Genomic DNA, 14,148 nt, shown 5'->3' on the forward strand with positions numbered 1-14,148 from the left:
CTTTCCTAAAAGTCGTGTGTTTGGTGGGATTCAGATTGCTGCTCAGATGAAAAAACTGTTCCCAAAACACTGCAGGAAGACGATTTTATGCTGATGTTATATGATTTTATGATCAGGCTTAAATGTCTGTGTTTTATGAGATGGCAGACAATTGCCTACAAATATGTCTTCTTGATATAGCAAGAAATAACTGGTGAAAAACATTAGAACGAAATTATATGAGCAAGAGAATTGTGATGAAGAGTTGCTTTGTTTTGTTTCGTTTTGCTTTGTTTTGTTTTTAAAGCAGCAGTTTAAAAGTGTAGAATTTTCTCCTAAAAAAATAATTTTCTCCTAAGACTACCCCTTTGTAGTCAAGGCTGCCCAAACTAGCTCCCTACAGATCCGTATCAACTTCATGGTGTTTTCAGTAAGAACTGCCCGCTAAGAGTGCACGTTTGCCAAGAATGACAAACTTTGTAACAGGTCATTGGGCTCAGAGCTACTGACTCAGACTCAGCAACTAACTGACACCTCTGAAGAAACTTCACATAAAACAGTACAACAAAGGAAACCAGTAATAATTGTGCAGAATATAGTATAAAGGGATCTGAAATAATGCCTTTTACACTGTCCTGGAAGTAAAGGTAGAGAAAGTCAAATCCACAGCTGTTCAAATCCACAGATCCTCAGATGTCCAAAAGCCAACACTATTTCTCTCTGTTTTCCTGCCTTCTCCTTCACCCCCTGTACTGAGAAAGATAACCTGAAAGAAACATATATTAAAAACCAGAACTGCTATGGCGTCTCTTTCATCCATCTGTTTCCTGAGTTTCAGCCTCAAATTCCTTTTATCTTAGGTAAATTTCTCTCACCCTCTTGCTTCTCAGGCTTTTCTTCATCTCAAGGCCTTTTTCTGTTTTCTTCTTTCCTCACCCTGTACCTCATTGATAACGATCTTTCAAAAGGATCTTGTAAATTCATATCTCCTGCACAGTTTTACCATCCATTTACCTCTCATATAATCCAGTATAAAACTTGATTTCAAAGGGAATCGTGGGTTACCAGTGTGCTTTAGCCTTTCTCTTCCCCATGGAGTTCTATGTAAATAATGACAAATTTCCTTCTTCCTTGACTCTATTCAGAAGTTTTGCAAGAAAGGAAGTGAAACAGATCATAGGAGTTATAGTTTAAGTGCCTAGAGGCCAAAGCCACCTTCCATTACAGGCTACGCCCTAAGTCAGACTACATTTTAGCAGTGTACTATTCAACTGACTCTGGATCTTGTACGACTATTACGTGACTTCTGGCTTAGGACTCAGGCTAGAATTTCAAACCAGAAAGAGGTATGAAAGTAAGAAAAACTTAAGTACATAAATTACCACAGACTAAAATAGAACTTGAGATTTTTTTTTTCTCCTGATGAATCATAGGTATTTGTGGTGGCTTTACTCAACTGTGCAGCCACGCTCCACCATAGCCGCTCTCTCACTCCCCCTCCTCAAAGGGAAAGGGGGAGAAAATACGATGAAAAGGGCTCAAGGATTCAGATAAGGACAGGGAGATCACTCAACGATTATTGTCATGAGCTAAACAGACTCAACGTAGGGAGATTAATGAAATTTATTAACTATTACTAACAAGCTAGAGCAGTGTGAAACAAACAAAAATAAAGCAAACTAAAAACACACTCCCCCTCCATCCACCCTCTTCCACCTCCTCCCCCCGTGCAGTACAGGAGAACGGGGAATGGGGTCTGCGGTCAGTCCCTAACGCTTTGTCTCTGCTGCTCCTTCATGGTCACTCTCTGCCCCTGCTCCCACATGGCTCCGTACCACAGGGTCCATCCATCCCCCAGGAGCAAACTGCTCCAGCACGGGTCCCCCACGAGTGGGCGGCAGCTCCCCCCAGAGCCCCTGCTCCTGCGTGGGCTCCTCTCCACGGGCTGCAGCTCCGGCCCGGGGCCTGCTCCTGTGGGGGCTCTCCATGGGCCGCAGCCTCCTCCAGGCCACATCCACCTGCTCCACCGGGGGCTCCTCCACCCATGGGCTGCAGCGTGGAGATCTGCTCCATGTGGGACCCGTGGGCTGCAGGGGGACAGCCTGCTCCACCAGGGGCCTCTCCCTTCACAGGCCGCAGGGGAATTTCTGCTGCAGTGCCTGGAGCACCTCCTGCCCTCCTGATGCACTGACTTGGGGGTCTGCAGGGCTGCTTTTCTCACATTTTCTCACTCGTCTCCTAGGAGTTGTGTTGTTGCACATCATTTTTTTTACCATTTCTTCAATCTGCTCTCCCAGAGACACAACCAGCATCACTGGCTCAGCTCTGGTCAGCAGTGGAGTCCCTTTTGGTGTTTGCTGGAACTGGCTCTTCCCTAATAAGGGGCAGCTGCTGGACTTTTCTCACAGAGGCCACCCCTGCAGAAACCCCAGCTATCAAAACCTCATCAGGTAACCCTAATAGAGATATCCATTATATTAAACAGTTCTTGCTCGGATTTTTTTCTCATGTTCCTCCTTCCTTGCTCATTGCATGTCACAGAATCACAGAATGGCTTGCTTGGAAGGGACCATAAAAATCATCCTGTTCCAACTCCCATGCCATGGGCAGGGATGCCACCCACCAAATCAGGTTGACCAGGGCCTTGTCCAACCTGGCTTTGAACACCTGCAGAGGTGAGGCATCCACAGCTTCTCTGGGCAACCTGTTCCAGTGCCTCACCACCCTCAGAGTGAAGAATTTTCTCCTAACATCTAAACTAAATCTTCCCTCTTTTAGTTTAAAATTATTCCCCCATGTCCTATCATCTACCTGAACAAAAAGTTGCTCTCCATCTTTTATAAGCCTCCTTTAAGTACTGAAAAACTGCAATGAGTTGTCCCCAGAGCCTTCTTTTCACCAGGCTAAACATCCCCAGGTCTCTCAACCTTTCTTCATAGGAGAGGTGCTCCATTGCTCTGATCTAGGGAGGCCTTCGTGGCCGTCTTCTGGACCTGCTCTAACAGACCCATGTCCTTCTTGTGCTGGGGGCCCCAGACCTGGACGCAGCACTCCAGGTGGGGCCTCACAAGGGCAGAGCAGAGGGACACAATCACCTCCCTCCACCTGCTGCCCACCCCTCTGTTGATGCAGCCCAGGACGCAGTTGGCCTGCTGGGCTAGAAGTGCACACTGTTGGCTCACGTTGAGCCTTTCATCTACCAGAACCCCCAGGTCCTTCCCTGCAGGTCTGCTCTCAATGAGTTCTTCTCCCAGTCAGTCCTCATGTCTGGGATTGCCCTGACCCAGATGCAGCACCTTAAACTTGTTTCATTAGGTTCACATGGGCCCAATTCTCAAGCTTGTCCAAGTCTCTCTGGATGGTGTCGCATCCTTCTGTTTATCAACTGCACCACTCAGCTTGGTGTTGACTTGTTGTCTGATGCAGTCACTCCATCATAGAAGGCCACCAGATTGGTCAGGCACGATTTGCCGTTGGTGAAGCCATGCTGGCTGTCTCAGATCACCCCCTTGTCCTCCATGTGCCTTGACATTGCTTCCAGGAGGATCTTTTCCATGATCTTGCTAAACACAGAAGTGAGGCTCACCGGTCTGTAGTTCCCTGGGTCCTCCTTTCTACCCTTTTTAAGAATGAAAGTGATGTTTCCCTTTTTCCAGTCACCAGGGTCTTAGACTGAGTACCATGACTTTTTGAATACAATGGAGAGAGGCTCGGCAACTACAACAGCCAGTTCCCTCAGGACCCTGGGATGCAGGTCAAAATCAGATTGCATACTTAGCAAACTGCTCTGCACCAGGGAAGGGGGTGAGCTGAGAGAGATAAGCCATGCGAGGTTTTTCTGGATCTTGGTAAGAAAGGCCTGACAACAAATGGCTTAATAAAACGGTCTAAGGGCTGGTACCAAGTGGGAGCTGCCTGCACGCTTCTCTGGTACAGTGTGCTATCTGAGTTTTTCCTGCAGCCAAGAGATTCATGCAGCAAAACACAGCCTGACGGCCACTCTGCATGCATCAGGCATCACAGCACAGGTCTGTGTTTACTCAGGCTACCTGTGATGTGGGTCACTGAGTCCTTGATGCACAACGGTCTCCCTGTCAGGATCAATACGTGAATCTATCCCAAACTAAGGATACCAACTGAATATTGGTTCCATTGGCTTCTATTAAAGCTCTCAATTTAGAACATAACTGCCTATACAAGAAGCCTGTGCTAATAACTACTCCAGACTTTTTTTCTGCATGCATTTGGCCCTAGGTTTTTCTAAATGCAAGGAAAAAATGCTTTTTAGTATCTGCTAAGCTTAAGTTCTTTAGGCTATTAGGACCTCAGTTAGTTCAGTGCCACCATTAACAGAATAATTTTTGTGAGAATATGTAGGAGAGTGTCTACTCCTTTAGGGGTATCTGGTCAAGGACCTCATCCAAGGCAACAAGGCATAGTAAGAAAGGGAAGCAGTGGTGGGAATCAAATCTAGTCAGTCACACTAATTGATGAGGGCATGTGAGAATGTGGGCATGTTTATTCCAGCAGGATGAGCTGTCTGAAGACTTCTAAGGTGGGAGACAATGACCCGATACAAACCTCCTAGTCATGCTAATCGATGGGCTAGCAAGCTGCAGATGCCACTTCCAGGGAGGATGAGCCTGGCAGCTGATCAGATTGTGCACCGAGACCCCAGATGTGGAGGGTGCAGAAACTGCAGACCTCTGCAAACCCATGGGGTTGTGCTGGGGAGGGGGGGGCAGGAAGAACAGCTTGGGGAGCAGGGGGATACAAAAGGGTATAAAAGGGCCAGTCGTGTGTAAAACAGGGCCACTCATTTCACTTGTCTGGCTAAGCGCACCTAATGACCACACTCTGTCCCAAATATCCTGTAATTTCTCTCATTAAATCATTTCATAGCTATCTCTCTGTGTAGTTCTGCTCTCTCTCCTGTGTGTGTGTGCATGCTGCAAGGACTGCATGCCAGCTACTGGCAGATACCTGGATGTGGGTGAGTCACCCATCAGTGCCAGCTACTGGGGTCAGGTTGGGGAATGGGCACCGCGGCCTGTGGTGCCAGCTATCAGTGCAAGTGCAGTGGTCTCAGCGCCAGCTGGTAGTAGGACCTATGTGTGTGAGTGGAATTGATGCCAGCTACCAGAGCAAGTGAGATCCCCTACCCCCAGCCATGGGGTGAGACAGTGTGCCTTCCCAAACCAGCTTCCTGGAGGCACCAGTGTGAGTGAGGCGAGTGAGGGGGCTCTGCACCACCAGCCAGAGCAGGGCAACAAACAGGCTACATACAGCAGGAGGAGGCAGACGCACTCTCTTCCCCTCTTTTAACAATCTTCACCCACATGCAGTTTGGAAAAAGTTTATTATACAGACATGCTCATATTGCCGACAAGCTTCGTTTCAGAACAGCAACAGACTTCAGAGGGAGGCAGGTAAGGGTACGAAAAACACTTAGGTTTTACTTGAGGAAGTATTTGAAACTGAAAAAACTTGTACTGTTCAAACTCCAACAATTTAAGTGGCCCTCTAGTTCAACCAAATTGAGATATGAAACACCTCTGTGCTTCATTCGCTATTTGTAGTGCCTTACAGAAGAAATGCTGAACACAGAACTGAACATCAGAACTGAACACAAATACTGCAGCACTGAGCTTGTAAGCAAGAACAGCTCTTTGCTGAATCTGAAAGAAGTTTAAGCAGAGTAATGACATACATCTAAAGTATCTCCTTCATAATATTTTAAGGAATACACTAATACACTATTTGCATCAGATATGATCAATCAGGAAACCTATGACAAGGATTTTAACTTTGACAATTACAATTCCTTTATTAATGGTACAGTGCAGCAACATCAACTGACAACATCAAGTTTGTATATAATACAAAAATATAACCCTTCATAAAGTCTGTACTGTGCTAGGAATTATGTACTGAGCTTAAATAGTCGACATATAATGTTTTATCTTAAATAATGTGAACAGACAGGTACACTCAGCCAAATGAACCTAATAACATTTTCTCTAATTTGAAGACAAGCATACACAGAGCAGTTTATTAGTTCATTGTATCCATACGCCATACTTCACGTAAGAGTCAAGAGCAAACAAAGTTTTTCAAGTTTTGCCTTTGCCACTGTTCTCTGTCCATAGCACGGTGGTTCTACAACCAGTGAATTGAATTTTGGATAGTAGCATTTATTAGCAGATACAGAAAAGTATTACTCGGACAACCAGCTTAAGGCACTATGGTTTCCACAACAGACACATGAAATTACTGGGGAAAAAACAGAGAGAGTTCAGCTCTGCAAACCCATGCGGGTGTGCAGGGGAAACGGGGAGCAGGAAGAACAGATGGGGGAGCTATGAGAGTTCAGCTACAGTACCATGACAAACATCAATTTATTCTTTAAATATATATTTGGCAACACATTTAGTAGACTTCTGTGACCCCTGCTTGTTCTTCCCCAAAAGATAAAAAGGTAACAATGTCAAAATGTTACAGTCTCAAGAATTTCTCCAGCCTTTGCCTAAAAAAAATTTCCCTTCATCCCTCCATTTTAAAATAATAAAAAACTTCAACTTTTACTTCTGCAAGACAATTCTTTTACAAATTTTTACATACAGTTCATAACAAGTTATACATAAAAAGTCCACTAGGTTGTTTTGTTCTTCTTTTAAAGAAAGTATTTCTAACTGCCGATAAGTGAATTTTCTTCCTAATATTCTCCTTTTAAGAAGGCAGAAGCATGCTTAAAATATCCAGGTAACAGGTAGGATAGAACTGTCAGCGTCTCAGTAGAGAAATGTATAACCACCTTGGCTATGTAGATCAAAATGTCTACGCTAACAAGTTCTCGTTCAGAAATGAGTGCCCCTAGTTCTGTATTCCTTCTGTTTCTGCTATCAACATCACCGATGAACAACTCATTTAAATCATCTCACGTTTCTGTTCAAGCTCTCCACAGCAAACAGGACACCTTGACTCACTCAAGACCTCTTCCCTAGCAATATCCCCAGGTGCTGGCTCAAAGTTAGACAGTATGAAGTGGAACTAGCATCCTCACAGCACCTGCCACAAAGAAGACTCAGAAAGCTACCTTCTTAAAGCCCTCTAAAACCCTAGACTGAAATGTAGGACCCAGATGGGTTATGAGAAAGAGTAAATTCAGAAAGTTATACTACAGGAATTGTGCATTCCCAAATTGTATGGGACAGTTCTGTGCATTCCCGATTTGTATGTGACAGTTCTGACGCAGAACTACAGGTTAGACATACTGACAGAACTATTTTCAGTTTCAGAAAATATTTCAGCCACATCACAAGCCAAGATCAGAAGAATATGAAGATGACAGTCACAGCAGCTTACCTAGCTCCCCTTGCTGAGCAGGGGATAGAAAAATCTATCAAAGGAAAAAAAACAGATTTAGAATCACACATCATACATTTTTAGTATATCCCAAATTACTATTGATTTTGACAATATCACCTCTATTTATATGTGCATACATTTCAGAGTAGCGAAGGGTGCACTTACTTGCAATAAATACCCTATACCTACTACAGTGTTGATGTTTTATTACATGAATCCCCAAAGGCTGTCATCTGTATATTGACCTGCTTGGTTAACCAAAACTTTGGATCTTACGTACGCTTGGTGTGGAGGGCTGATGGCGTTTTTCTGTACCTTAAACTAACCTTTAAGTCAGTCATTTTATTGTCAATACGTGAATAACCTCAAGATCCTCTTCACCTAGGGTAAGCGTCAGCAGCAGATAGAAATGCAAAGTTGCCTCTTCTGTCTTTGAGCCCAAAGAGCAGAAGTCTTGTTATAGTATTTCCACATCCTTAGAACCTCAACCTTTACAGTACATCAATGTTCATCCTATCATTCATGTCCTGAATTTCAGTGAAACATTACCTCTGAAGGAAACTACAGAGGTCATACATTCTATTTCTGTACAGTTGCCTGTACATATCTCAGATTTCAGTAAATCAATGAGCAGCAGTGATTACATCTATTTCAAATAAAGTTAAAATAAATAATTTCAGTTGAAATGACAGTTTCAACTACAACAGCTGTAAAGCACATCAAAAATAAGAACCATAGGGAGTTATTCTTGTTATGGTTATCTAATCATTGGCTTCCTGCACCACAGGAAATTTTTCAATCAATAACAAAACTTCCTAAGCTGCTAGCTACAATCCAGATGTGAAAATTACAGAAAATTGGGAAAAGAGGTTGGAATAACATCTGTATGTTAAAAACTGACGCTCTTCACTTAAGTGAACTCTACACCCCTTCAGGCTGAAGAGGTCACAACTCACTTTAGTCATGTTCTATGTACGCTACTGACTCTAAACACTTGCAAATTTTTGGATGCACAATTTATCCAAAAGGACCTAAAACCACTTTCTACTCCTTTTGAATGGCTGTGTTTGATCAATTCACTTGAGCAAACTTAAATCCCCTTATATGGCTGGTTCCAATCTCATTGCCTAGACAGACATGACAAAGTACCTACAAAAGCAGTGCAAATATAAGAGCTCCACAATACGAACAGGAAAAAAAAAAGCTTGAAGAAAGCTCATCTGTTTGCTCAGTGGTTGTTTACTATTTTGCCTCCTGGTGGATGAAAGAAGTTGTCTTCCTTCAGTTTACGGTGTTCCGGTAAATCTAGCTGTCTTTTTGCTTCTTCAATGTCTTCCTGAATTGCTGAAATGAGTGCCTCTAAAAATAGAAGAATAGGGGTATTTAAAAGCTGATCAGAATTCTAAATACACAATAACAAGCGTAAATATCTTGTTCCATAGGATGACAGAAAAAATCACAGAGGTAGAATATAATTATTACAACGAGGTTGGAGAGGCAAAATTATTTTTTCAAACATGTCAGAGTTGCGTTTTCCTCCACTGTAGTCACTACGTTGTTCCAAAATTAATTTTAGAAAAAGATCAAAACAATTTCATAAACTGTTTGAATCCTAACAGAACTGCATTTTCAAAAGAAATGAACAGACTAGACCAACGCTTTTACGACAAGATCATGATTTTAGAATTACTCCTCGGACAACTGAAATTTAGACTGAAACAAGACGTGGGAGCTTTTTTTTTATTATTATTATTACTGAACTAACTTATACATTAGTACATTTAGCTTATGAAAACATTGTACTGAAATTTCAAAGGCTAAGAGGTAAAACAGCTCATTATGAAGAAAAAGAAAGTGAAGACATATTACTTGCATGAATAAGACAATTCTGTGATACTGACCTAAGGAATCAAAGTTTTTTTCTGGTCGAATATACCCAATTATGGCTATGCTGAGAATTTCTCCATAGAAGTCTTCTTTGAAGGTGTGGATAATGTGTGTTTCCTAAAGGAAGAGAAATTAGTTGGCATGTATGATGAACTTGGGACTTTTTCCCCTCACAGTAAGTATGTTCAGCTAATACCTTTAACACAAATTCACCACAACACATACCAATGAAACTAAGATGTTTAGTATGTACAATGCAAGATTAGGAGGCTAGGGCTTCTGCAAGGAGGGAGAACCGTACTTTGCACAGAGTTTAAGAAATATTTTTCACCACAGAGTATTCTGATTGCCAAATTAAAAAGAAGAAGAAAAAAAAAAAGGAGAAATGTTCAAGAGAAATGTTTCACTGCTTCCCAGAAGTAATATTTATAAAGCAGCAAATAACAAAGAAAGCTTAATCTTTCATTAACTTCATGATGAAACAACTATGAAGACATGCTGAAATAGCTGGCTTAAGGACTCGTTTTACAAGTAGCTCTGAATGATAAAATCAGGAAAATGAATGACAGAATTCCAGGAGTGAAAGCTGAGAAAGGATTCCCCATCCTACGTCTTGCTCAGAAAAGGTAGCTGCAAAAAATTTGGAGTGTATGTTTATAAAAGTCAAAGGCATCAGAATAGTCACAAACTTAGAGTCTTAGAAAGAAAAGATTCATGCCCAAACAAAAGTGCTTTCAACAATTAAAATAGAGCTCTCTGCGAGGCTCAGGAGAAACACCAGCACCTGACAACAAGAAAAACGCTGCTGTCACAGCTCAGAATTTAATTCCTCCATCCTGTTATTATACATTTTTGAATACTAATTATGTATATCAAGCCACAGCACCACATCTATGGATTTCATCATTTAAGAAAAGTACAGAAAATAATTATATATTAAGGTGCCCCCACATCTCTTAGTTTAATGTAGATAGACAAGATTAGATCATCCCAGCTCACACTAGGGATTTCAATAACTAGTCAATTCAAAGCACCTTATGCTTATTTAGCTATCAGCACCATAAGCAACCAGTGTTTCAGAAACAGATAAATATTGATCTCTGAAGTACTTAGGCAATGATGGAATAGGACAAAAAGAACAAGCTTTATTCATCTATGCCTACATCCTGTCTGGCTACAGGGACTATTTTCTCTTCAAAATACAAACATATAAGACTGATACCAAATACATTTCTAACAGCAAACAGAATTTCTAGGCAAAGTACCGCACAAAGCAAAGCTCTTACCACTGATTTCTTAGTATTCTTATAGAAAGGATTCCATCCTATGCTCAAAACCATTTTATGCACATCTCCATTTCCAACACAGGCCCATCCATAGTATATACCGGTAGAGATATCAGACGGAAAGCTTTCAACTACTTGCTCAGAAAAGTTTGCTGCAAAAATTTTAGAAAGAGTAAAGCGTTAAGTGACCTTGTGGAACTCCAGGGCATCACAGAACCTTCCAAGACTTAAAATTTCTGCCTATAAATTGAACGCTTATGAGCGCAATGACGACTGTGATGTAACATGCCGCTTAGCAAGATATGAAATATAAAACAGCTTCGTAAAATTCAGCCCCTGTGGTAATACCAAAGTTATCAGATCTCTCGCATGTGCTGTTTTACATACGTGCCACTCTGCAGCAAACGTTAATAAACATATGCAGAACGTTCAGTTGGTACACATTTCATGATTAGGATGACCACTACAGCTTTAATAAGGTCAAAGAGGAAAAAAAAAAAAAAACACAAGCTGCTTCTGCAGTATAAAATAACCCCAAAACTACCTAGCAGGTAGTAAAAGAATTACTTAGTAAGTACGTAAAAATGAGTGAAAGTACGATCCTTATCACCTGTCAGCTTTATACATGTCGCTTCTAAGGGCGTTTATATCTGTGGATTTCTGGCATTTTCTTTGAAAACTACACAGTTAAGTCACACTTCCTTCACAGCGCGCCTAGGCACCTTCCCAAGCAACTATTTATGCCTCAGCTACTTTCCGGACGGGCAGATCTCGCCGTGCCAGACGCCAAGCTGGTCTGGAAGAATTTACGTCTGCTGAATCCCTACCGAAGCCCACAGGCAGCGGCAGCAGCACCTCCCTCCCCCAGCCCCCGACACCGACCGGGTATTTAAATAGCAGGAGGACAAAAGCCTTCAGTAATTAACAGGCGTGGCCACAAGCTCGGCACCCCGAGACCTGCCGCCAAAAGCTTCCTGGTTACCAGGCGCGGTGCCCCCAGCGGCAATTTGGGGTGAAAAATCGCCATTACGCCTCTTCGTGCGCTTAGAAACCGAGGGGCAAGGGGACGGGGCGCGTTCCAGGCGGCGCCCACCCGCCCCGGTCCCCCACCTCCTCCCGCCGCCCGGCGGTGGCGGTTGAACGGCCCGGCCGGCTCACCGGTGGGGACGCCCAGCTGGCGGGAGCCCCGGCCGAAGCCCTTCACCACCTCCCCGCGGCAGAAGTACGGCAGCTGCCTCATGGCCGCATCCGCCGCCGCGCCGCCGCTCCCCGCTTCCGCCTCGCCGAGGAGCGACGCCAAGCGAGGGGGGGGGGGTGGGGGGAAATGAGGGGAGAGCGCCTCGGCGCGCAGCCCGCGGGACGCGGCGGAGAGCGCCTGCCTCCCCTCCGCCAATGGGCTCGGCCAAGTGCTGGCCCCGCCCCGCCCGGCCGGGCAGGGGGCGGCCGTTGCGTTGCGTAACGGCAGTGGTGCCGGGCTGCTGCGGAGGGGGGGGGCGGGCTGACCCCGGCGGCGTTGCTTTGTCCCAGCGCCACGCCGCCCGCCCTGTGCTGAGGTGTAAACTCACCAGTTTGAGGGGCTTTAGCTGCCCTACAGACTCGTTAGACTGTAACTGTTAGACCGCTAACGAGCGGTTACGCAGGGGTGGCAGTACGTGTAACAAGGTGAAACGCAAGAAATGTGCTACTGCCGTGTACATAGTTATGAAACATAAAGGCGTTCTCCCTGACGCTCGTTAATGGGAGCGTCTTGGCTATTAACTAGGATCTTGGCAGGAAATTTGGGCGATTGAAGGGCAAAAAGCAAAGCAAAACGAAACAAAATGTCCAGAATACATTCCCTCTTGACAGTAACGAATTAAGCATCAGCCTAAAATTTGTATTTAAGGCAATATATACATGTGTTTTCTTTCTCCTTCTCCTTCTCCTCAATGATTTTTTTTCCTGACTTTTCTGAATATCTCCTCAGAACAAAATTGAATGTTCCTGTGATATCCACAAGATGGCACACAGTGTCTTCCTTTTCAGCGCCTGTAGGTTTGGGCATGAGCTTTGCCGCCTTCTCTCAGCAACAGAAGACCTTGAGAAATAGAACAGCAAGGCAACGCAGTACTGTTTTAGGAGCTACGGGATTAAAAATTTCTCAGAAGTCTTAAGTGATGACTCCTATTTGTCAAATCCATTCTGTCAACTAGTTTTACTGCTAATTGCTTTTTCTCTCATTGTGATATGTTGCTGTGATTCAGCTAAAATTTAATCTGTCCTTGATGCTAGACATGTTTATTTTGTGGTTGATTGCACTTGGCTCATACTGGAGATGGGGATCTTGCATAAGTAGAATTTAGTTACCTGAACTGAAATTTAGTAGAGTTAGACATTTTTCTTCAAAAAGTGTATCTGAATTTCAGTGATGAGCATGTCTGTTAGCATTGTCAGAAGACCACATACCTGCCTGTAACTTGAAAACTCAGGTGCTATTTCACGCAGCTAAAAAGGAACTTCTCTTCTTTGCTTATGCTGGATTATTGACTGCTATTGTTGTTTGTAAGAAGTTCTTAAATATTTTTCTAGTATACATATGCAACCACAGAAAACAGAATAAAGAGAACAGAGCACGTGTCGAGTCATCTGTGTAGGCCCCGTGCCAGGTTACCTGATTAAATATAAGCTTTGTGGACTCATCATACTAACCAACATTTAGTGCAACGCTGAACATATTCTGTTCATCATTTCATAATAAATCATATGACTTATATCACAACACAACCCTGTGTTGTGATACAGGGCCTCTGTCTCCTGTTACCATGCTGCAAAAGGGTACATTCCTAGGCATGGCTTACAGTGAAATATCCTGTTTCCTCCATGTAAAGCTGGGGAAAATAGCAATAAAGTATCTGCTGGATACTGGGATATTCTAGGGCTGTCCTGGCCAAGCTGGAAATTCTGGTCACACTGGGCTCTGATGAAATATTCAGGAGGTAACTTGGGGAAAAGAGTGCCATGTAGTAAAACTAGTAGCACTTTAACCAGCTCCTTGGAAGTTTCCATTCCCAGCATGACAAAACTCTCATTGATTCAGGAGTTCAATCCAAGGACACTCTGGCACGCCTTACTTTTAGTGGGCTGAAACCAGGTGATGAAATCAGAGTACAAAGTAATATACAAAACACTCTTGCAAGAATGTCTAATAAGCGTAGCTGCTTCAAAATTATTTTTCTGTATTTTAGTCTGGAACAGCAAAACACAGGATGTTTTTGTTTATTTTTTAACAGTCTTTTTTTGTTCTATTTGAAAGGACCATGTTCTTTTATAAAATAACATACATTTGTGTGATGGCTAGCAAGACTGCATTACATGACAGGAAAGTGATGTAATAGGATAGTAACAAGTACTATCAATGTTAGCACCATAAAACAGCTGATATAATCTACTGAACGCTTTCTGGTAATTGCAGAAAATTCTAGCAACTACCATTTGCATGTTACAAAATAACATGTGACATACAAAGCTTGTCTGATTACTTACTGGTGCAATTCAGATGTTGCAGAAATATGACATAAATGCATAGAGCCTGATGCTTTTTGAAAGTTTGTATCTGGTTTGAAAGTTCATGTGTGTTCAAAAGTTGCCC

General features: G+C 43.1%; 1 protein-coding gene across 2 annotated transcripts; it reads right to left on the bottom strand.

Annotated features, from left to right (window-relative positions):
- Positions 1–5,319: 5,319 nt before the first annotated feature.
- On the bottom strand, positions 5,320–11,917 carry LOC121061887 (riboflavin kinase-like). 2 transcript variants are annotated; one of them, XM_040541313.1, is made up of 4 exons: positions 11,679–11,917; positions 10,521–10,672; positions 9,249–9,351; positions 5,320–8,706 (listed from the first exon to the last, which is right to left on the bottom strand). In XM_040541313.1, exons 1-4 carry the CDS (start codon positions 11,758–11,760, stop codon positions 8,576–8,578), a joined length of 468 nt encoding a protein of 155 aa, XP_040397247.1. In that variant the 5' UTR covers positions 11,761–11,917; the 3' UTR covers positions 5,320–8,575. The 2 variants fall into 2 exon arrangements, with proteins under 2 accessions (XP_040397247.1, XP_040397248.1); XM_040541314.1 differs by having other exon boundaries at positions 11,631–11,907.
- Between the last annotated feature and the right edge of the window lie 2,231 nt (positions 11,918–14,148).

Source organism: Cygnus olor, chromosome Z, assembly GCF_009769625.2.
Source record: "Cygnus olor isolate bCygOlo1 chromosome Z, bCygOlo1.pri.v2, whole genome shotgun sequence".
NCBI lineage: Eukaryota > Metazoa > Chordata > Aves > Anseriformes > Anatidae > Cygnus > Cygnus olor.